General features: G+C 33.4%; 1 protein-coding gene and 1 long non-coding RNA gene across 2 annotated transcripts in view; both read right to left on the bottom strand.

Moving 5' to 3' along the window:
- The window catches only part of LOC309966498, a 511042-nt gene that overhangs the window by 381782 nt on the left and 103465 nt on the right, over positions 1-25795 (bottom strand). The window lies entirely within an intron of this gene.
- The window catches only part of VWDE (von Willebrand factor D and EGF domains), a gene marked incomplete at both ends in the record, with an annotated part of 79918 nt that overhangs the window by 34519 nt on the left and 19604 nt on the right, over positions 1-25795 (bottom strand). The window contains 14 exon segments of the mRNA XM_082846230.1: positions 5591-5694; positions 8347-8442; positions 9097-9192; positions 9297-9388; positions 12498-12633; positions 13893-13988; positions 14571-14664; position 15686; positions 15688-15781; positions 15863-15958; positions 17334-17520; positions 17524-17900; positions 23659-23703; positions 23706-23795. Coding sequence (XP_082702356.1) covers positions 5591-5694; positions 8347-8442; positions 9097-9192; positions 9297-9388; positions 12498-12633; positions 13893-13988; positions 14571-14664; position 15686; positions 15688-15781; positions 15863-15958; positions 17334-17520; positions 17524-17900; positions 23659-23703; positions 23706-23795 — 1604 coding nt within the window.

Raw genomic sequence — 25795 nt, 5'->3', positions numbered from 1 at the left:
CACTTTTAGCCTTTTTAGGCTGGTTCTGAATAACTGTTTGCCAGAGTTGATTTAAAATTTGCACTCACTTATTTTATCTTGCTTTTAATGTACATATTGTTTAATCAGTGCTTTTTAAAAGTAAGTTCTTTCTTTAATCAGGGAACAAGAAACACCAATATACAGTAATCATTGGGGAAGTAAAATTAAAAAAAATAATAAAATAGGGGAAGTCTACCTGTCATCTTTTCCTCAGCTGGTTCCACATATTCATTTTTAGCAACAAAAAACATATAATAAAACCCATTCACTGGGCATTTATTAGATGACACTCATTGTGAAAAATTATTTATAATTATCTCATTTTAAATTTAAAATTACCCAGTAATCCTCTGAAGTACATATTATTTATTCCTATCTTACAAATGAAGGAATTAAATATAGAGGGAGGTAAATCTCTCTCTGCAAGTCCCTATAACTGGGAAGAGGTGGAGTGAAGATTTGGGGTTGAATTAAAACCTAGGTCTTCCCAACACTAGAGGGTCAAAGAAAGAATAAGAATATTTGATAACTCAGACATTTCATTTAAATGTTAACATGAATAAACACAGAATAGTCAAGCATATTAAACAAGGTTTAAGACCTGAATTCTTTTATGGAAAATGACTTACAAGGTAAACATTGAAAGTTACACATTTTAAAGTACTTTTGCTTAAAATCTTGAACACTCATTATCTTCAAAATATTTTCCAAATAGATTTTGGTTAAAAAAAAGTTCAAGTTAATAGATGTGAAAATATAACCAAGAAGTAAGAAAAAATTAAATTTCTTCATAAATTTATCAAATTACTTGTTTTTCAAAACTCACATTATATTTCTAAAACACTACTTCCATTTGCACGAGTCATTAGCTTTCATAAGGAGTGCTTTTATATAAAATCTGTAAACTGTAAACCATAACATTTCTTCATTATTAGCATATTCAGGTCCATTAAATCTATTATAACTGCATAGTCTACTGATTAATATTTTAATTGTAGCTTGGGATTCTTGGTGTGGATCTAGGAAATATTTATGAAGATTTTAAAGTATTGGTTTAGACATTTCAGAATAAATCCTTCAGCTGTTATAACATTTTAACCATAAAAAGTGTACACTGAAGATCAACTTAGTAAAGCTACTAATAAAATTGCAATGTTGTATACTCAGCAAAGGAGGCAGAAACAGTTTAAAAATTATAGCTGGGCTTCCCTGGTGGCGCAGTGGTTGAGAGTCCACCTGCCGATGCAGGGGACACGGGTTCGTGCCCCGGTACGGGAGGATCCCACATGCCGCAGAGCGGCTGGGCCCATGCATCCGGAGCCTGTGCTCCACAATGGGAGAGGCCACGACAGTGAGAGGCCCACGTAACGGAAAAAAAAAAAAAAATTATAGCTATTTCATTTAACTATTTTTGTAGGAATTTCAATTCTAATTATTAACTTAAAATATATTCACTTTTATCTAGAGTACTTTTTTCTTTCTAGTATTCATATTTTCACAGCAGCTTAAAAATTTAAGCACACACTAATTGTCAAAGGTTTATTTTGCATTTATATTTCTGTAATTTTGGTAATAAAATAAAACATAGTAAAACATGTTATATTCTCTTAAATGATTCTTTAAAACTACCTTTCAGCAAATATTGAAATGATAAAATCTAATTGTGACATTGAATGCTATTACTTAAAAAGATTCTTATCAAAGTTAGCAATAATTTTATTCTAATAATGTCTTACTTTATCTTATAATTTTAGACATGGCTTAGAAATGCTTAGTCTTTCCACTTAAAAGAACAAAATGAGTTTTGTAAACTTACATGATTTAAAATAGGCATGTTCAAATTAAAATGTTTTTTGAAAAAGATAATGAAAAGTTTGAGGTCAAATATAAGATAGTAGAGAAAAGGAAGTTTTATAACTCTAGTTAACGTGTAATTATTTTCATCTCTGAGACAGATCTTTCAATTATTTGTATATTCCCTGTTGACATTCCCACTTCCTCAACAATCATGTCATTTAAATGTTCTTTTATTAAGCATCCAATTCTCTTTTGATATTTATAGAAGGATTTGATTTTGTGATAGTTTCTCTCTTGCTTCTGCACCAAAACAGATCAAGGTACTGAAAGAACAGATAAATAAAAGACATTTTCACGTAAACACAATGACTAAGTAAGTCTTTTAAAACACCCAATTACATTTTTTCTTCCCCTCTGTTCAGAAATGGTACAGGTCAGAGCAGCAGAAAGAGTAGAGGTGAAAAATAAACAGATGAAACTAAATATGATGTTTTATCAGTGAAAAGTAATAGCTTTATCTCTGGAATACAGTCCAAAGCAATAAGATGCAGAACTTTTATTATGTCTTGTGTTAGCTCACTTTTGTCCCTTTGGCACCACTGTCACTTCCTTCTAAGGCTAGGGTCTACATTTTCCAGAATCCCCTTCTCTGTGTGGTTCTGGGTTAGAGTTCACCAATGAAGAAAACTTTCTAGAGAGTTAGAAGATGGAAATGAATAGGAAGCCATTATTTTTTCAGAGGTGTTTGCAGCTGGATGCTTGGAAACAGGCTGACATCTTCATTCTCGGTCTCTGACCTTCAGCAGCTGCTTTCTGACCTCTACCCTATCCTTCCCCCATCTTTACCCCAGCTCTTCCAACAGTCCTGAGAGTCCCTAATTCCGCATTAACACTTTATATCTGGATACATCAAATGGCTTCTGTTATGCTGACTGATCCCTGATAATAAAAACACCATCACAGTAAGGACTGGGAAAATGTTCAGTTTATTAAATATTGTGAATGTCAGGAATATCAGAAACATCGTTTCAATATGTAAATATCAAATCACATTTCAAAGTAAATTTTTGATTATCTGGATTTCTTCTTTGCTTTTCTCTAACAACTGAGACCAGTCTGTATTTATTAGTTTCTTCAGCCTTTAAAATAGCTTTAAAAATGATGTTCAAATAAACTTCAAGTAGTTAACTTCAATGTTTTCTGAATAAAAATTTCCATTCTTATACTTGATACTACTCAATGGTGTTTTATCTGTAGTAGGAAGAGGGAAATCAAATTTCAAAGAATGTTAAAAAACCAGTTAACTCTGACTCATTATTTGCTACTTCCTTCCCCCTGACATGATACATAAAGCTCTTTCAGGTTCTGTGTTTGCCACTAGAGACTAAGTACTGCTTTCATAAAACTGAGACCTAATCAAGATCATATTTAAATGTCACAACAGTTGTGACTGAATGGAGCTTGGATACTACATGACTCCATCTTGGCAGAGTTACATTCAAGAAACATCCATGCTCAATTAAACCAAATAAAATTTTTTATATCCTTCAGGAAACGACTTTTGATATTCATAACACATTGCAACATTTCTCTCAAGTCTCTTTGCCCATCCTTGTCCTTCTCCACCTCTCTCTATTCCTCTATTCAATGCAACTACCAACGAACTAACATAGTATTTTCTACATACCAGGCACTGTTCTAGGTACTTCACATATATTAACATATTTAATCCTTACAACAACCCCATGATAGGTGTTACTATTAGCTCCATATTACAGATGAAAAAAATTAAGGGTCAGGGTGGCGTACCTTGCCCAAGGTCACAGAGCAAACAAGTGGCAGGGATATGGTAAGTACATTTAGCAGCTAGGCAGCAAGTTATGAAACCTCTCAAAGCTGTTCATCAACCCACCCTCTTTAGCACCATCCTTCCCCATTTCCTCTTTATTTGTGTCTTTTGTTTCTAGCCAGTAATTCCTGGTCTCTTTTATTGAAATTCTAGCAATCCATAAGAACTTGGGAGAGCAGGTTATAGTAAAGCATGACTTGAGGTCCTTGGGCTAGTCTTTTTGTTTTGTTTTCCTTCTCCTTCCCCATGACCTTCTGTTCTTCTTTCCTTAATATGTTTCCAGATGCAGTCTCAGAAGCAACATTAATGGGGATGAGGATGATCTGCTATTAATCACATGAGGAAGGATTCAGGCAGTAAAGAAATGCATAAAAATAGAATATAGAGAAGTAACCTAGTTTAGTCTGTCAAAGTGGAGTTAAAAGCTTTTGAGGTCGTAGGGTTTTCTGTGCCATAAAAATCTCAAATAAAATAAAAAAAAATATATTTAGGCTGCCTACAAACCCAGGTAACTCAAACTTTTATATTTATTTTTCTCAACAATAGCTGATCAAATAGTCAATAACTTTTGTTTCCTAGTTTTCAAACCATAGTACTATTATAATCTTGTTTTCTTCAAAATGGGGGACATATCCTTCCAGGATGAACACCAGTGCTAGAAGAAAAACATATATATACATCCACTTTGCCTCTAAGCCAGACTGATTCAGTATCTTGCTTTGGGAAGAAAATTCCTTATCATTTTCCAAAATATAATACTCCAGCGTACTTTGATATTCATGACCCTTGGGTTTTTTGAAGTGCTAAATAGCATATAATTGTGTTTTTTTAAAGATTTTTTTTTGATGTGGACCATTTTTAAAGTCTTTATTGAATTTGTTACAATATTGTTTCTGATTTATGTTTTGGTTTTGTGGCCACAAGACATGTGGGATCTTAGCTCCCTGACCAGGGATGGAACTTGCATCCCCTTCACTGGAAGGCGAAGTCTTAACCACTGGACCACGAGGGAAGTCCCTATAATTGCTTTTTAAATTAAATCTAATACAGATTAAGAAATTTTTGGAGAGTTCTGCTGCAACTGTTTTTTTTGTGTGTGTGTGTGTGTGTGATCGTTAGAGTCACCCTGGTATATGTAGGAATTAGGACAGAAAAAATATCTTGGCTATTGATATTTAGAAATTTAAGATTGGAGACCTAAAAAATTCAGTTTCATTTTATAAGTATCGATATGATCACAGAAACTTTTAAAATAGATGTTTACATAGCACTGGCCTCGTAAGTTAAGTGTGGGTTAACTGCAAGAAAGCCTTTCTTCTTCCTTTGCTTTCTTGATTTTCCAAATACAAATAAATACTAATTGTAATGCTATGAAGAGTTTTTTATTGCTTTCCCTGAAATGGATTTTAATAGGGAGTAAATGAAGAGAGAACTACTATCAGGGAAAAGAATGAGGATATTCAAGGCTCCACTGAAAATGTTTAGAAACACGCACCTACCAAAATCAATGAAGTCGTGATTCATTGATATAAAAGTGGGGAATTTTTTTTTAAGGGTGAAGGTGGTCTTTTTACCTAGTATTTGACCAAATATAAATTATTAGTGTCTTAAATCCATATTGTGAGGTATTTGCTTTCTTTCAGCTCTCATGCCATGATATATTGTATTATGTTTGATGGTTATCTACACACTGAAATTCCTTAAGTGTACATCAAAATTTTGAATAATAAGATAACTCTATAATGACACAAGAATGATATTACTTTTAGTTTTGGGGGCAAATAGAAAAATCTTGTATGTTTTCTATTTTGGAAGTAAAAGAAAATAAAACATTAACAGATAGGTAAAAATCACTAAGTAGAATATCTGAGTAGATGGCATATGTCGACATCTAACATATACTTTGTTTAAAATGTAAAATACCTGTATTTTCTTTTCACGTTTGACTCCAGTATATCCAGTGCAGCAAGAACATATGTTGGGGAGTACGCATCTGCCTCCATAAAGACACTTTTGATAGCAGATTGCTGCAATACACAAGTTTTTACAGTTACCACCTTTTGACACAAATGCTTGTGACATATTCTATTCCAATGGTCTGAAGCCATTCAGCAACTTGACTATAAAAATAGTCATAAGAGTCTATGAATGACCAATTGCACTCCTGTATTTCTGCAGCCAGCGTGCAAACACACACATACATACACATATCAAAAGACAAAACACCCCCAAACTCAACACAACAGTTTCAGTATTTTATAAAGATACTATTAAAGCAAACAAAATTTTCATTGGCTACATTTTAAAGTATTTAAAATACATCTTTTTGTTTTCTATAGAGAGAAGATTCAAATCAGTAATATACGATAGCATTCATAATTTGCTTTTTAATAAAAATTTTTTTAGCAAAAATTTAAAAGGGACAATTCAGTACTGACCAATGTATGGAAAAACAGACAATTTTATATACTATCAATGGAAGTTTAATGTGAAACAACTCTATTGGAAGCTTCCTAAAGATCTTCACACTACCTGTACTAGAAATTTCTTCTTTAAAATCTCTCCCTATGCAATTTTTAAATACTGTATCTATTTATCTTTTGTCTTTTCTTTCTTTCTTTCTTTCTTTCTTTCTTTCTTTCTTTCTTTCTTTCTTTCTTTCTTTCTTTCTATCTACGCACCTACAGAGCAAAATGCTTATAATAGTAACAATTTCTAAATAACAGAAATGTTCAATATGAGAGGAAAGGTCAAGTGAATTATAGTATTTATATTATGGAATTTAATATATCATTTAAAATTACATCTTTAAGGACATGTAAATGCTTTTAAGTAATATTGACTGAAAATAGGAATATAAAATTATATACAATACAGTTATTTTTCATGGGAGAGGAATCTGTTTCAAGAGCTCATATTGGAAGCTTGCATAATTCAAGAATAATATTCCCTTTAATATAAATGCAACATTGAAAGGTATGTTTTCATCAGAGCTATTGTGTATGGCTGAGCAGGTTATGTAATGTACAAGGTTCCACAGCTAAGGAAGCACTGTTCATATCACAGACATCATAGATTCAAATATTTATTACAACAATTTTCCAGAAGATGGCAGTAAGACATCTTATATAAATAACATCATCAGTATTTAGACTGTTTCCAGACAGATGGAAGTAAAGCATTTTGAGGAAGGGACTTCAAAAAATTCACATAAAGGTGCAAGGTGCAAAAACAGGGTGCACATCTTCAGGCTGTGCTCAGAGTACCTTAATCCACAATTACTGGAGCATATTTCCACATTAATGTGCTTTTAGCATCTTATCATTCTCTCTCATGTTCCATACAAACTCTCTTCAGAATGAGTAGCCCAAACTGAGGTTGCTAGTTCTTTTTTCTAGCATTTTATCCCATCTAACTTTCAATGAAAGTTATTTATTTTTGAGCACATAATTCTTATGTAAGTACTAGTACTTAATGAATTCTTTGAAAATATTTTCCTAGGATGAGAAATGTGTAAATTATAATAGCAATTACTAATAAAATAAAGTCTAAGAGTCATAAAAATTATATGCAGAATCTCTGATACATGAAAAGCAGAGCAGGTATTTCTAGTAAAAAGGCACAGTCATTTTACAATTGTGCTATTTCTGTTTACAATACACTTGGATCACCAGTTTTGATATTATGTAATTATTGAGCATTTGAAAATATTTTGAGGAGATTTTCCATTTTTCCCATTGAGTTATTAATCTTTGTTAATATTTTAACATGTTATTTCAAGTTTTCATAAATTTCATAATTGCATTAAATTTGATTTTCCTTTATACCCTGTGATCCCATCTATGTAAAAATTTATGACTAAAACTGAATGGAAATAACTAAAATGCTAAAATCAAGGCAGAAACTAGTTCTGGGTGGTGGAATTTGGAGTGATTAATTTTTAAAAATTTTTCATATTTTCTATAATTTCCATGATATATACCTACCTTATAATATGGAAAAACATTTAAACTTATATTAAAACCTCCTTTATCCAGTTCCCCCTTGGATGAAAATAGTCAAAAGATACAAACTTCTAGTTATAAGTTAAATAAGTACTAGGGATGTAACATACAACACAATAAATATAATTAACACTGCTATACATTATATATGAAAGTTTTAAGACAGTAAAAGTTCTCATCACAAGGAAAAACACATTTTTTTTCTGTTTCTTTAATGTTGTAGCTATATGAGGTGATGGATATTCACTAAACTTATTGTGGTAATTATTTCATGATTTATGTAAGTCAAATCGTTATGCTGTATACCTTAAACTTATACAGTGCAGAATGTCAATTATATTGCAATAAAACTGGAGGAAAAAGAAAGATCTTTAAAAAAAAAAAAAACAAAAACCTTCTTCAGTCCACCTAAGAGAACTTCACTGGCAACCCACAGATCGTAATTTGGAGTTATCTATGTCACACAAAATATTAATATAATATACCATACTTTCTTTTTTAAAATGGGTATAGAAATGGATGATATCCTTTTATTTCTAAAACTCTCTTTTTAATGGATCAGCATGCTGGGATTTATTTTACCCTGTATATTTCTCCTAAAGCTATACTTTGTTTGATAATTATAATAGATTCAAATTCAGAACATAGATTAGAAAGCAAATTCTGTAGCCTTATGTATTTGACGCTGTGCTCCTTCCCATGTCGTAGGACAATGGCATATGATAGGAGCAATACACTCACCACCATTTTTACATTTCTGAAAGCAGATAGCTGCAAGTAGAGAAATAAACAAGTTAATAATTTACTAGTGAAATCCTATCATAAACCATAAAAATTTTCATTAAAAAAAGAGAAACAGTTAAAAATCAATAATTAAAGGATCTTTTCCCTTAAAGCTTTTCCCCAATTGTTAGACATTTATGTTGCTTCTCATTTTACACTTTGGCCAATACATTATAATAGCTGCTAATTTTAAATAATTATAAAAAGAAAAAAATGAAACATTTGAATGAGGAGAGCTGCCATCATCTTAAAAACTAGCAAGACTTGAAAGCAGTGGTACCCCATCTCAGGAGGTTCTGAATTGGTCTGAGATGGGACCAAGGAATCAGTAATTTTTTAAAAACCTTCCCCTGACTCCTACTTAAGACTGAGAGACCAGGACTTAAAGACTTGTCATTTATCCTGGCAACTGTAGTGAACAGACCGGAAAATACAGGATATCCTCTACCTCCACTAACCTGAAAGAATGAGTTCAGAGGACTTGGCATTTTACTCTTTCTATTTTGAAAAGATATATTCTAAAGTAGGAACAAATAAAAAATATAAAAACAAGGAAACAGAAAACAAGGAAAATGCTCTTTGTCTGAAATTCTGCTTTATGTTCCCATGTAGACTTCAGCATTTTAAGAGTATTTCTCTTACGTGTGTTGCATTGTTTCCCTGTCCAGCCAGAAGGACAACAGCAAAGACTTGGTCCCACGCACTTTCCTCCATTAATGCATATGGGATCACAGATACTTTAAGGTAAAGGGATGAAATATCAGTTCTTAAATATCAATAGTTTTGCTATTTAATATGTTTGCTTTACATGTAGTGGGCAAACACATTTAGTAGTGTCTTACTTTTTTGGCATCTCCTACCAGTGTATCCTTGAGGAGAGGCACACATGTTATTTCTCATGCAGTGACCACCATTCTTACAGGGAGGGTGACAGCTAAAGGAACACATGACAGCAATCTGTGAATATCACATATTCAATTATTATATATTACGTATTGCATCATGTGCTTATATCTATGGGGACATAAGGCAGAGAAATGTGTTATTAAAATAAAAGATCACCACTGCAAGTCATTAAAACCATCCTTTCTAAGTCATAAAATACAATGCTTATAGCTGTAAGTTGCTAGTGGGTTAGCACAATTTGAAATGTATTGGTGAATTATGAAATGTGTTGTTCATAACCAGTGGAGCCTTCAGTATTAGAGTGCATATAGAGTGAAATGACCTGGGAAAAACCAAGAAAATAAGTCAAAACCGAGCTCAAAATAAGAATATCTGTTCCTGTGGAAATTAGAAAAACTCAACATTGGTCACATGATGTTTAGAAAAAACTTTGAAGTTAACTTTTGGATACCTACTGAGGTCACGAAGGCAGAGCTTTATATGTGACTTATTCCTGTGAATGCCTGGTGAAAAATCTTTTTAACAATAAATCTTTGGCTTTGTCAGGAATATTTATTGGATAATACTGAATACGCTGTAGTAGTATCTTCTATATATATGATTCTGTTCCATGGAGTTCAGAAGTTAATGTTTATAATCTTTTATGAGAGGATTTTTATTGCTTCATATTTCTTACTGATATGACAATTAAATGCAGTTATTTAAAAAACAATAATACATAGGCAAACCTGCCTATAAATTTTTTAATTTAATTTTCCTTAAATGATGATTAAGTGGATTTTAGTTTGTGTTTTAAAAGTGAATGTCAAACTAACTGGTTTTGGTAATAGGGCCTTGGTAGACAGACTCCCCATTTGAATTGAATTAGATCCATCTTTAATAGCTGCTTTTTAAATTTCCAAACACTAAGAAAACTTCAACTGATTTCAAATAGATTTATAAGTGAAAATAATGAAGTACTTATGTATAAAAACAATATTAACTGAATGTTTCAGCAAATGGATAATTTCCACTATTTTAGACTGAGCCTTTTCTGGTTAATGATTGAGTTTACTTTCTCTGGCATTTTTATTGGTACTTTTTATTATGGAGAAATGCTCTTACATTTTCTGCTTCCTAATCTTTATACAATTTAAGATTATTTCTATTTATTAAGAAAGGTATACTCTTTCCATTACAAAAGCACCATGGGAAATACCTGTGGTTAGAAATTTAAAACTTGAAAAGAATAAAAGACCCTTTTATAATGGATAGCCTTGTTATAATCAATACTCATCTACTCTACAAAACTTGAGTGTAGAGATAAATACTACATGTATGCAGAAAAGTATATATAATTAAAGTAATATAGAGAAATGACATAAACTTGGGCTCGGTCATGCCCACCCCAATCACATTTTAAGAAAAGGAGGTTTAGGAGAAAACCCACTTTCATGTATATATTCATGAGATTCTCCAGGCCTCAGATGGATCTTCCACCAAACTCCAAAATGAGCCAAGTAATCTGGCCTCACTTTCTGTATGGAATGGGCTCATGGCATTTAAGGGATGAAGGAAACTGGAAGATATATTTAATCATCTCTCCAGCCACACATTTTAAGTCTTGCTTATTAATAGAGTAGTTTCACCTTTCATGATGTTTCCAGCTCAGTGTCTATCTTCCTCTTTTGAAATCCTATAGAATACACAGAATATACTCCTCATATTACTTTTAACCATATTCTGCCTAATTTTATTCAGTGGCTTTCCATGTGTATACCATCTTCCCTTCCCTTCATTCCCTCACAAGGGGATGTGATCTAATAAAAATAAAGATCATGTTCTCATTTCTTCTGCACTTTCTGTAACATGTCTTATGACAATAATACCATTACTTAATGGTAGCTAGCCATGTGCTGACTGTACTTGCAGGTGGTCCACTGTATGTGTCATTCGCACTTGACAGCAGCTGTCTAGTTCAAACTTGAAAGTAAAGAAGTCTGAGGCCTGGAGACTATAAGTAAATTTCTGATATCCATGCCACTAGGAAATTGTAGAGACTGCTAATTCCAAAAACTATAACATGACATATGTTCATTAGATAATTTTTAGTTCAATTTAGAGTCCCTGCTTTACCCAGTTATATCGTTGGCATGTACATTTTACAGAACTTTTCTTACTATATCTTACATCTACTGCAAATAGCATGATAAACATGCTTTTTATTTACCTCCTTATATTCTCCACTCAAAACCCTACCTAAAACTCTTAAACGTGCATTTAGTAAGTCTCCTAGTTTTCAAGATTTGCCTTAATTTAGTCTTAACTTTCCATTTTCATAACCTAGTTTCTTAACAGAAATCTGAACTAGAAAAACTCATTTGTGTACTCAAATTTCTAGTATTAGAATGATGGTTTCTTCTCCACATTAATTTCAATCTCAGAATCCTAGCTAACCTCCAAGTTAAAAAAAATAGGATTGCAAATCAAACTGTAACAAGGCAAAGAAAGTATATATTTTAGGAGTTAAATTATGACATATTCTGACATGTTTTATACTAAAAATCTACTCTATATTTGCATACACTCAAAAATATGAAGATGCAGAAGATACATTTAAAATTTCATTTATTGACATTATTTCATGCCTATGTGCTCAACTTCAGGTCGTGCCCATTATTCTGAAAAAACTTGTAGCATTAACTCTATGAAGGAAAGTGTTAAAGTAACAGGCCATGAGGGGGGAAAATGGTACATCTTTATGTCCCCATATCACCTTGCACAGTGCTGTGCATAGCTGGCTCTTCATAAGTGTTTAATGAAACTAAAGCATGAGAGATCATGAGATAACAGTGGACATTAGATTGACAGTAAGTCAAAAATTTTTGCTGAGAAGGCAACAAAAATTACATCATTTCACATGAAAGACTGCAAGAGAACTTTGCTTTTTTGTTTCACATCTTGGTCCTACAAATGTGCCAAGGTCGTGAGCCTAACATATGTTGAATAAATAAACATTTTACATAATAACTCATATATTTCTATGAACTGGTCATTTGGTGACCAAAACTGCAACAGAACAAGAATTAGAGTAAATAAATAGCATCTTCCCTTTGAAACTTGTCTTGTGCTTAATCAGAGCTCTGTTTGTGTCTAACTTTCCCTTTGCCTTTTTATTTATAAAGAAAGAGTAACTACCATTCTGACACTGTGCACCAAAGAATCCATTTGGACAGAGGCAAGTGTTTGGCTTATTACAGGAACCACCATTGAGGCAAACCGGGTCACACAAAGCTAATGAACAGCAGGAGGAAGAACGACCATAAAAGTTTTATTATTTAAAAAAATGAAAGCTGTACTGAAGTACAAAATGGTGCATAATGAAATATTTTATTTTCACTGCCAGTAAAACCCATAACCTATAGTTACTTAGACTTTGCCAAACATAAGAGAAGAGAAATAACTGGATAATAGCTTTGAAAGTTTGTTCATTAAGTTTACAGATATTACCAAGCTAAGAATGTGGAGGCTTTGATTAGAATTCAGAATGCCCTCGGTAAGCTGGAAAAATGATTGCAAGTTAGGAGAAGGCAATTCAACAGCACAAACAGGATAGTCTGTAATCTGCTCAAATACATGCAGCCATGTGTAGCTCTTTAAGTCACCTTCCCAATTCAAATAGGAACACTGCATTTAAGTCCTAGCACACTTCGAAAACATGCTTTGTTTTTGCTTCTTTACATTTGTTTCACTTTGAAAGTCACCCCCAATTCCATTTTTCAATGCAGATTTCGCCAGTTCTCCAAAGTCTACACAATTTTCTTCCTAACTGCACTTGCCAGAATTAATTTCTCTTTTCTCTGCTTCCAAGGAGCTGTGCATTTATTACATCACTTGTAACACAACTTGTATCATAGTCTTTTTTATAATTGTATCCCATGTCTCCTTCACTGATATGCTACTTGAAATTGGGGAAAACATGAAATTGATCTTTGTTCCCCCTTGCATCATGCTTCATACACAGTTGTCAAGCTATGAACATTTAATTAAATTTATGTTGAGAAAAGGCATTAGATCATAATGGATTAAATTAAACATAGATAATTGCAAACACCGCTGCCAAAGAATTAAGCCTGATACTGTGAGAAATAATAGAATAATGTTATGGTGTCCTCTTAACTCAGAATTACTTGAATGTTTAATGAAATAGAATGTGTATGTTGTGATAAAAAACTTGAAAGAGACCTGAATATGTAACACAGATATGATTCTCTCCACTATAAGGCAAGCAGATGAGGGAAAAATAAAGGCCAAAAAACAAAGTATTGGTTGGGTTGGATAACAGTAAAGCTGGAATACACTCTATGGTCTAATACAAGAAGAAAAAGAATGAAGATGAGACATTTCTGTCTGAAATAAAAACTTTTTTTGTCAGACTAGCTCTATGTTTTTGTCAGACTAGTTTTATGTTTTTGGGTGCAAGTCCTTAGGACACTGATGAATTTTAAATTTCTTTTAAACGACATATTTATTGAAAATATTTCTGATTTTACCTGTGCTACAGGTGGGTCCATAGCAGCCAGGTTTGCACTGGCAAACATCTGGTGGAAGGCATTTGCCTCCATTTTCACAGTGCCTGTTACAAACTGCTAAGATCACAGGATAAAAAGAAAAGAAAGGTAAATTAGGCTTGGAATTGGTCATATTATTGGCTATGACCTAGTTGCTCATAACTGCCAATCACATCATCTAATGAATAAGATCAGAGAGAGATAAAAACAATTTATATTTTGGCTTTAAATGGTTTCCAATTTTCACGTTCAGTTATGTTTTGTTGTTGTGGTTAATAGACCTGGGGAAAGTAGAAACCCACTCAGATGAATGGTAAACAAGATTTGGCTATTTGGGAAAATTATTAGTTACTGATGAAAGTAATCATAGACATAAATTAAATGAGATAAATTTATATACAAGCGAACAAATTAGAATCCTTGTTATCTCAAAGAGGTGGTCATGGATAGGGTCAAGAAAACAGTTGTTTCTAAGAACAAGCTTCTTTATCTTAGTACTAGCACCCAGTGCTCCCACTGGTAGGCAGAATGGTAATCGTCATAGTAGATCAGGAAGAAGGTATATTTTTTGCTTAGGGTTTGGGTTTATCTCAGTTAGCATTAAAGCAATCAACTATTCAAAGGAGCAGTTATATTAGAGTGCAAGAGAGCTTTGCTTACTTGTTTCACACCTTGGTCCTACAAAACCATAAGGACAAGTGCAGAGATTTCTAGCCAAGCAGGTGCCACCATGTTGACAAGGTGGTCTACAGTTCTGCAGACACAGATTATGTTAAGTCAGCTCTTAATTAAGAAAAAGTCAGTTTATATTTATGAAGCACAGCCACCATAGAACCTTCTGGTAAGAGCAATTTATAGTACACTCAGTTCTATTTTAGCATGAAATTTAGTTCTGTGGGATTGACTGTGAGTTCACACTCTAAAAACACCTATAAATCATCAGCATGTTTTGGTTTATAAAACTTTTGGTTAACTGGATGGAAATATACAATCTTAGGTTTCTTCTGAAAATTGAGACTTGGGCTTAGGCATTCCTGCCCTACAAATAGTTATATTTCTATAATTATTTTCAATGCAATTAATATTGAATGTTTCTGTTAGTTCACTCCATTTACTGTAATTTGTTAATTTGTGCCTTGCCTTGTCACGAAAACATTTAAAATCGCTCTCAGTTTATTAATAATTATACATCTACAATCTACTAAAATATATTCTTTTAAAATATTATTTAAAAAATAACAGATTTGTTTCCTTAAAATATTATCCATTTTAGAAATGCCATTTCCTAAACTCTCCACTTAAGATTTCAACCAAGGCAATAAAATTATATGGCTATAGACATGTGTTTAAAAATCAGTTTTTAGGTTTCTTCCTACTACCTGATATCTTCTAATTATTTGGTATTTAAGAGTTTCTTGGAACCATGCCTGACAAGTTATTCAATAAGCATGTGTCCTTTGTTTGAAGCTAAAATATTTGTTAGGGATATGGTACCATATAACTAAAAATATAACAAAAAATTATTTCTTAAGATACTTTTACCAAGGATGAGTGAGCTACTGCTCTTTGACTCTCTGACTTTGTAAATTTAAGTTTTTAAAATCTTCAATAAATTATTTTTAATAAATATTAACAAACCTGGATTCCCTCACCAGCATTAATAAGTATATATTAATATGTACACAGTAAATGTGAATTATCTTTAAAAAAAAGTTTTTAAAGAAAAGATTGAATTATTTTGGCTTTATTATTTGATTTTTAATTTGAATTATCACCTTCATCACAGGTAGCTCCACCATGTCCTGGGGGGCATTCACAAATGTTAGGCTTAGTACATTTTCCATGGTTTCTGCAATCAGGATGACATATAGCTGTGTAGAATAAAGCTCATGGTTTAGAAATATCAATTATCCATTAAATTTGTTATGCAAACTAATGAGTGCTGTACCTACTGGTTTGGCAGTTAGAACCAGCGTAACCAGGTTTACGTTCGCATATGTTTGGGGCAACACACTCCCTGTTTTTTCCACATGGATGCCTACAAATGGCTGCAGAAATCAAGGGAAAAGCCTGAATTGTAGATACAGTATGTACACATTGCCCGTAATCTTAATTGTGTAATAAAAGTAAAATTCTCTGAAATTGAAAATTTTGGACGTTGCTATTAAACAGTAATGACTGCATACATCCATAAAATTATTTTTCCCCTTATATTTGTTTTACTACTAGAATGACTGAGGTAAATGATTAATAGGGTAAGAAAAACATACCATATGAGGAAATTACTCCCATAGCAAAACCTGATGTTGGAGATGGCTGCTAACCATAAATGGAATTACAGTCTTTCAGAGAGCAATGAAGTTTCAGATACCAATTAGGTAAACGTTGGTGAATGGCAGGGATAATCAGAACGTAAAACAGCAAGATGCCAGGACCACATCATAAGCTTATAGGTTCGTATTTCTTAAGCTTCTCTAACAACCTGACATATTCTATTAGTCATTTAACACTTCCTGAGGTAACTGAAATGCATGAGGTTTTTTTCTGTTTTATTTGCTAATAATAAGGAATTTTATACTATAAACATGTAAGAATTGAAGGTTATTATCATTATTCCTACAGAAGAAAGAAAAAATGAAGTTCCTCTAGGTAACTGAGAACAAAGGAATACTCCAACAGCTTCGTTGCTTAAGTTGGTCTCAAATCAAAGCACAAACAAAACAAAACAATAACAACAGAACAATATCAACAACAAAAAGTAGCTTCTAAGCCAGAAATTTGATTTGTATCAAAGAAAACAATGCTGATGATTGTGAAAAGAAGTAAACACTCCTTTCAAAATTAAAGTGATGCCTAACTTGTTTTATTCTCAAGAGGTGGAGGAATTACAGAGAAACCTAGTTTATACAAATAAGCAAATATGCCAAAATTAGTAATTTAAAGTGCTAAATACCCTCTGTGAGCTGAAAAGAACCCAAACCACAGTGTTATTCACACCATTATTTTATATCTAGCTGCTTATTGCCAGGAAAGTCAGTTAGCCCTGTAAGGCTCTGCTTTCTCTTCTGTATAATGGGAAAAATAATACCCAGTATATGGGGTCCTTGTGGATTATATGACATAATTGATACAAAACTTTTTCCAAAGGCCCTAGAACACAGTAGGTACTTAATACATATATTTATAATGTATTATATAGTTATAATGCTATTTAATATTTATGAAAAAAATTAAGAAACATCAATATTATTTTTTTGAAATGTGAAGAGAATATGCACAAATAATAAATAAAATGAATAGAAATTAGTGAACTAAATAGAGTAAACAAAAATTAATCAATAGAAGAGCATATCTTCTTAAGTACTTAAACGTGAACTGGATAGTTTTCTTTTCTTTGTAAGTTTTGAAGAGTTTTCATACTACCTCTGCATTTGATACCATCTGCGTAATATCCAAAGGGGCAGCATCCACACTGGAAGTGACCATCTTTGATTGGCACACAGGAAACACCAAGAAAGCAAGGGGATTCAGCACAACTTAATATTTTGGTCAATCCAGGCTTTTCTGGCAAAATAGTGATAGCTCTAGTAAGTGATGATGCAAACCCATCCTAATACTGTGTGTAACCTTGGGGAGACCTGTTAGTTTGAGAATTATATCCTCCTGCCTCTGTTTGGATGGAGCCCTGGATAACATCCTTTACTTCGCCATGGGAACTATTCAGGTTAATGCTTAAAGAACTACGGTTGTTTGTAGGAACTTCCAACTCCTCCAGACTGAGGTTTGTACTGGGGGTATGATCCACATGTTCAAAATCTGATATCTGCTGGGAAATAGCCTTCTTTGAATGATTCATTCGAGTTGTGACTGATTTTAATGAGAATTGTGAGATGTCGATTGTATCCAAGAACTTTTTCATAGCTGCAGAACTGTGGATAGAGCTTGCATCAATTAGTGAATGTTCTGTTGATAGTTGTTGCAAATTTATATCTAAACAACCAAAAAAGAAAAAGAAATGTTAGTCAATAACATCTGTTAATGCTCTGCTCTACCCACAGTATTTAACATTAGGTAATTCATTCCTTCATTTAATGTCTGTTACTTATATAAACACTATACTAAGATTCATGCAGCAATAAGAAGTTATCACATGGTTCCTGCCTTCTAGGAACTTAAATAATCTATTTGGATATACAAGATAACACAGAATATTAAGCAGTATATTGACTACGTAAAATCTTAATATTTCTGCATAAAAAGACAACATAGATAAGGCAAGCCATAGAGATAAAAAAGATAATTTCAAGTACACATTATGTAAAGGATCAGTGGCCAGAATATGTAAAGTACTCTTACAAATCAATAAAAAGTCAAAGAAAAGTTACAGATAATTAACAGAAAGGCAAATTTCAATGATTATTTGAAAAAAACAAATAGATAACCCTTGGCAAGTTGTATGTGGAAAAAAAACAATGGAAAGATATAACTAAACTACTTTGAAGATGAGAAAACAGAAAAAAGTATATCTATGAAAAGAATTTTAAATTATATAAGAATACTACATATAATTTTAAACTAAGAATTTGAAATCTCAATGAGATAAATGGTTTTTTTGCAAAATATAAATGATTAAGTTGACTGAAGAAGAGATAGAGTAGATGATAGAAAAATTACTTTGAAAGAAATAGAAAAATAATCTAAAATAACCTCCTAAAATGATGCCAGGACAGCTGATCTAATGGAAAAAAATTAACCAAATTTCAAGGAAAGAATATTTTACAGAACTGTTGCAACACACACAAAGAGATGAAACGTGAACATTTTGTCAGAGTGGCGTAATCTTATAGCCAATATTATTTATGAAAATACATAAAAATTTAAAATGAAATACTAGTATTTCATTTAAATCAGATCAAGTGCAGCAGTGTAGTTATATATTATCACATCAGGATAAAATAGACTTGTATCTCAACTAACATAATTATATCAAGATATTAGTGAAGAAAATAATATAAAATAATGTTAAAAAGTAATTTGATACATCAATTTTTTTTGTTAAAAACATTCTGAGAAAGTTAATCCATGGAAACATTAACAGAAATTGTAGCAAGTAATAATTGATCTGAAAAAGCATTTGATAAAATGTAAAACCCACTCATGACTTAAAACTAAAGAGAATTCTGAGAAAGCGATCAGTGAAAGGAAAATTCTAGCAGAAACCTACAGTGATATCATACTCACTGGTAAAACATGAGAAGAATTCCCATTGAAACCATTAAGAAACAAAGCTATTCCAATCCCTACACACTTTGAACTGGAGGTCCCAGCCACTACAATCACAGCCTAAGTTTGAGAACTGGGACAGGTCCATTAGATTGCTCAGGTTCAAGTCTTGCCTCTGTAATTTACAAACTCTGCAAATCTGAACAGATTGCTTAACCCATAGATGCCTCTGTTTACTCATCTGTAAAATGGAAATAAGAAGAGTTACTATATATAGCTATCATGAGGATCGAATGAAATAATATATTAAAAATATTTTCCTAATGCTGGCACATTATAAATACAGACAATCTTAGTTACTATAAGAAAGTAAATGAGAGACAAACTCAGTATTTGCAAAAAATATTATGTTTTACCTATAAAATTAAGAAAATCAACTATAAAAAGTAGTGTAAATAAGAGTATTTAGTAAGGCAACCAGATGCATGAATAACATTACAATCAAGATAGCTTTCCTATATTGCAGTAATAGACAGCACCTTGCAAAATGAACAAATGCAATGATATCTTGCAAGATAAACAGCTGATATTACAGTATGCAAAGGCATAAAAGGCATAAAGAAAGGTACTGAGAAACGTGGAAGACTGTTATGAAGACAGTAATAGAGTATTATTGAATAAAACAAAGAGTTATAAAGAAAACACTATGAAGAAGAAAAGGCCTTATGAAATAATGAGCCTCTCATACGTTTAGAGTTTGAGTAGATGATGAATGACCAGGGATTTATAGAATGTAAGTTTGAAATGGTCACTTCCAACCATAAGCTTCTCTGAAATCACCTTAATTAATGATATAATTTGTTCATTACACAACATGAATCACTTTTCTAGAATATAAGCCAGAGGATTCAAAAGATTAGCAAGAAAAATAATAATTTGTAAACTACATTATGTAATCTTAGGTGAACTTTCTGAAAATAAAAATTCCTGATGAGTAAACTTCTGGAAAACAAATGAGAGGTATTACTTGTCATTAGAGTTTAACTAAGACCATTACTTACTAGAGGCATTTCCATTTGTTGGCTTAACATTCCTCTCCCTCTGATTGGCATATATATATATATATATATTTTTTTTTTTTTTTTGCGGTACGCGGGCCTCTCACTGTTGTGGCCTCTCCCATTGCGGAGCACAGGCTCCAGACGCGCAGGCTCAGTGGCCATTGCTCACGGGCCTAGCTGCTCTGCAGAATGTGGGATCTTCCCGGACCGGGGCACGAACCCTGTCCCCTGCATCAGCAGGCGGACTCTCAACCACTGCGCCACCAGGGAAGCCCCTGATGGGCATTTTTACCATCCTCTTCCTTAGTTACACTGTTGTCAGACCTTGTGAGAACCACAGTATGTGTAGTAAATTTATTTAAAAACTGTGTTTCAACTGTAAATGTATACATGAAAAACAGATCAGAATTAAACTGTTATAAAACTAAAGCACTGTGAATAAGAACATAAAATAAAAATGTCATTTGGATTGAACTCCTTGCAAATTAGATCAGAGAACTAGCTTACATGTCACATCTTCAGCAGATGCTTCTGTTAGGGACTGAATTGTGTTCCCCAAAATTTCTCTGTTGAAGCCCTAACCCTAAATGTGACTGTATTTAGAGATACTTTAAAGGAGGTTATTAAGGTTAAATGAAGTCATGAGAGTGGGGCACTAATTCTATAGGAATGATGTCTGTCCTTATAAGAGGAGAAAGCACATGAAGAGTGTACATGTGAGGGTACAGTGAGAGAGCAGCCATCTGCAAACCAAGGAAACCAATGCTGCTGGCAACTTAATCTCGAGCTTCCAGTTTCCAGAACTGTGACACAACCAGTTTAGGCTGTTTAAGTGACCCAGTCTGTGGTGTTCTGTTACAGCAGCCTGAGCTAACTAATGGATGTTCCTAGAGTCACACTCACCCACTCAATCAATGTCACCCATCTGTGTTCATTCACAGAACTTTGTCCTTCACACTTATGTGTCTCTTTACTACACTAGTTAGGAACTTCAAGAATAAGAACTGCACTTTATTTTATAGTCATTGACTCTGGTGCCTGCCATAAAACAAAGTAACCAACAATAAAAAATTACTTTGTCTTAACAAGCATTTTCCTAAAATACACAAATGCCTCTGATAGGGTTAAGAAACTTACTAGTCACTCACGTGTAATGGAATTTGGTTCAATGTGCTTTTGTCTTAAATTCCACTTGATAAAGGTCTTATTTTGGAATAAGACCTTGTTTGGAAAAGACGGATGTTAGATCACTTTAGTGCGCAGAGTGGAAGGTTCAGTATTTGGGACTGGATATTGATGTGAGTAGCTGAACTAGTAGGGAATTTCTCTCACCATCCTGCAGTGTGCTCTTCAAATCTGTATCTCCCGTGCTAGACAGGTCCACCGCAATTTGAAGCACAAGGTGATATCATGTAATTAATATATATTTTTCATCAAAATACGCCTTGTTTGCTTAATAATACCAAAGATACTGACTTTTTATTTATTTATTTATTTATTTATTTATTTATTTATTTATTTATCTGTGCCGGGACTTTGTTGCGGCATGCGGGATCTTCATTGCAGCATGCGGGATCTTTTTAGTTGCAGCATGTAGGATATTTATTGTGGCATGCATGCAGGATCCCTGACCAGGGATCAAATCCAGGCCCCCTGCATTGGGAGCGCTTAGTCTTAGCCACTGGACTGCCAGGAAGGTCCCCAAAGATACTGACTTTTTATAATTTACTTTTCTTTGACATTAACTTTTTATAATTTACTTTTGTCTTTGTAAGTTTTTAAAAGGTTGATATCCACCAATGTTTTTCCTCTTTTCTCTAATTCTAAGTGCTCTCCCTGGGAAGTTTCACCCCTGACTGGTGACCCTAAGAATTATATCTTTAACGTTATCCCCCTTCCTGAGCTCCACTTGGCTATTCCATAGTCACCTCAGTGTCTGTGTTTCCAAACTGAATTCATTATCTTTCCTCTCCGAAACTATTTCTTCTTCCTCATATTTCATGTGTGTCTTAGTCAGCTCGAGCTGCCATTACAAAATATCAGAGTAGGTGGTTTAAACAACAGGAATTTATTTTCTAACCATTTTGGAGGGTGGGAAGTCCAAGATCAAGGTGCAGGCCCATTTGGTCCCTGGTGAGAGAGCTTTCTTCCTGCATCCCAGACAGTTGCATTTTCCTCGTGTCCTCATCTGGTAGAGAGAGAAAGAGATTAAGTTCTCTGGTGTCTCCTCTTAGAAGGACACCAACCCTGTTGGATCAGAGCTTCTCTCTTATGACCTCATTTACCATTAACTACTTCCTTACTCCAAATACAGCCATATTGGGGGTTTAAGATTCAATGTATGAATTTTGGGAGGACATGATTCAGTCCTTAGCAATATGAATGTCAATTCTACCCACTCAATTTGCCTAAACCAAGCACTGTAACTCTCTCCCTCACCGTGCTAATCTCAATCGCTGACCAAGTACTGTCAACTTGCTTTCTTTTTTTTGAAGTATAGTTAATTTACAGTATTGTGTTAGTTTCAGGTGTATAGCATAGTGATTCAGTATTTTTGCAGATTATACTCCATTATAGATTATTAAAAGAAAATCGGTATGATTCCCTGTGTCACACAGTATACCTTGTTCCTTGTCTGTTTTACATATAGTAGTTTGTATCTATAATCCCATACCCCACATTTGTCCCTCCCAACTTCCCTCTCCCCTTTGGTAACCACAAGTTTGTTTTTTACGTCTGTGAGTCTGCGGAAATAGACTCAACTTTCTTCTTTAGTGTCTTTTTCATCCTCATCTTAGGTCGGAATATCTTCATGCCTTTCCTATGTTTGTAATATTGTCTTAACTCTTCTTTCCACCTTCACACTTGTACAGTTCCTTACCTGCAAGTGGTCTATCCTCTACACTGCTCTTAAGTAGACTTTCTCAGATGTAAACCTTATCATGTTTCTCATAGTTTGTCAGTGATCTGTCCACTGGATACCCCTGCTACTCTTGTAGCAGTCCCCTTACCTTCTCTATTCCAAGCACACTGAATCCTTCTCAGTGCCCAAGGTGATGTTACATGCCTCTGTACCTTTGCTCACGCTGTTTCTTCTGCCTAGAATGTCTCTCTCTTTCTTGATCAGATACATCAGATTCAGCTGTAGTGATACTTCCTTTTAAAAACTTTTCCTTGTTCCTCAAGGTACTATTCCTACTATTCTCTCTAGACACTTCTGTCGAAAGACACAGAACATCATATTGAACTATGTGATTACATGTCATATTTCCTGCTACTATACTCAAACCTGTTAGGTCAGAGGACATATCTTATATATTTCTGCATCCTCTGCATCTAGCTTAGTGCATGACCCTGAATGAATTCATGAGTACAAGAGAGAATGGAACTAAGTGACCTGAATTAATTAAATGCAGCAAAAACAGAAAGAAAAACATTTCATGCCAGAAAATAGGGACTTTTACCATGACATATTTTTCCATCACCGTAAAATGCTTTTGGACATGAACACAATGATAAGAACCAAAGGTATTGAGGCACTCTGCTCCTGAAAAGCAAGGCCTGGATTCACACTCATCAACATCTTCCTGGCAGTTTTTGCCTAAATAAAATATAGATTGAGAATTCAAATTACTTAATTTGAAAAACATTACATGTCAAATCAAAGATTCATTTCTTTTACTCTTTATGTATGTCCTGGTAACTCCCCCAAAGCTGTCATATATAAAGAGGAGAGAAGTGTACTGTTTTAAAAATTTACTATATAATTAAACATAAGGTTATTAATTAGATTCTATTTAACATTAAGCAAGACCCTTCAAGTTTAAAAGCTTTTCCCTATAAATAAGACTTAAGAAGGCCATTAATATTTTAAGGCAAAAATTATCATATTATAGCAGTAATTTGTACTTTGTTAAAAAACTCAATGATTCTTTAAGAAGTTATTAGAATGGTTGCCTGCTTAGCTTAAGGACAACAATTCAGTCCAGTTATTGAATTGGCTGTAAAAATCCATAAAAATTTTACAGTGTGCTAGGAAAGTCAGTCTTTCTTCAGTAAAAAATTTTGAGATGAGGTGTTGCTCTTTGAAATGTTTAACAACTTATTTGAATGAATATACTGACAGTCATTAATGATGGTAACCCCTATTATAGTAAAATCCATGAAGAAATCAACATCTGAATTCTTTCAAAGGTAGTCTGTAGCAAAATAGCCCCAAATAATGAAAATTTTTATTTTAGATATGCTGAAGAAAATTAGAAGACATAAATGTCCTGCCTAGTTCTATTATTATGTTAAAATAGATGTCTTCAAGGAAAATATCATCTCAGTAACTGCACATTTACTTATTTAATATTTATATCTATTTTAATTAAAGAAAATATTGGTATGAGTTTTTTAAAAGCCTTGGGAAGTTAAAATTGTCAATCATATACTTATTTGGGGTTTCTGGAATCAGACATTTTGGAATAATTAATGAGTTAACAAATATTCTAACATTTCATTTGATTTCAACTCTTATGATATTTTTAAGTTAATGAATTATCATTAAATTTTTAAGTGATAATTTTTATATTTCCCATGGCAAATTTCTTTATTATTCTATACTATATTTAAATAGTAATACATTTAAATATATTTCTACCTACCAAATATAGATAGAAATGTTTAGGAACCTGCAAAATACAATATAGACACAGAATATTGCCAAACTATAGAAATGAGCAAAAATTTAAGAGTATATGTAAGCAGGGCTTCCCTGGTGGCACGGTGGTTAAGAATCCACCTGCCAGTGCAGGGGACACAGGTTCGAGCCCTAGTCCGGGAAGATCCCTCATGCCGCGAAGCAACGAAGGCCATGCGCCACAACTACTGAGCCTGTGCCCTAGAGCCCGCGAGCCACCACTACTGAGTCTGCGTGCCACAACTACTGAAGCCCACGCGCCTAGAGCCCGTACTCCGCAACAAGAGAAGCCACCACAACGAGAAGCCCGCGTACCGCAATGAAGAGTAGTCCCCACTCGTGGCAACTAGAGAAAGCCCATGCACAGCAACAAAGACCCAACACAGACAAAAATAAATAAATAAAAGAAGTCAGTTTATTTAAAAAAAAGTTATGGAGCTGTTGATGGCCACGTTTTTCACTATGTGGAGAAAGCTAATATCTAGTGAAAGGGAAAAATGAAGCCCACAAACAGAGAAAAGCAGAACTGTGACACACAGATACACACACATACGCACACACACACACAAATTCAGACAAACTGAGTCTTTGTGGTGTTCAAGTCCCAAGTTTAAGCTTTTTTTCCTGAGAATTCAGCAGTCATACTCTATCCTGATTCTGTGAAAAATGCATTATCCTCATAATAAATATCATTTTTGCTCAAGCTAGTTCAATTGAATCTATGTAACTTAAACTAAATAAATTCTAACCAGTTCACCCTATTTAATAACTCAATGGCATATCATATTTAAACTTTGAGTACTATTTTTCAGTATTGAAATGCATTGTTGTCTAAAGAAGAAAAGCAAGGATAATGTTCTGGGTACTGATAACTACACAGAAAACTAAAAAGATGTATCTTATTACCAAAATTTAGA

The sequence above is a fragment of the Leucopleurus acutus genome, assembly GCF_964270905.1.
Source record: "Leucopleurus acutus genome assembly, chromosome: 9".
NCBI lineage: Eukaryota > Metazoa > Chordata > Mammalia > Artiodactyla > Delphinidae > Leucopleurus > Leucopleurus acutus.
Note: the sequence above shows the minus strand (reverse complement) of the source record. Positions and strands in the feature narration are given on the sequence as shown.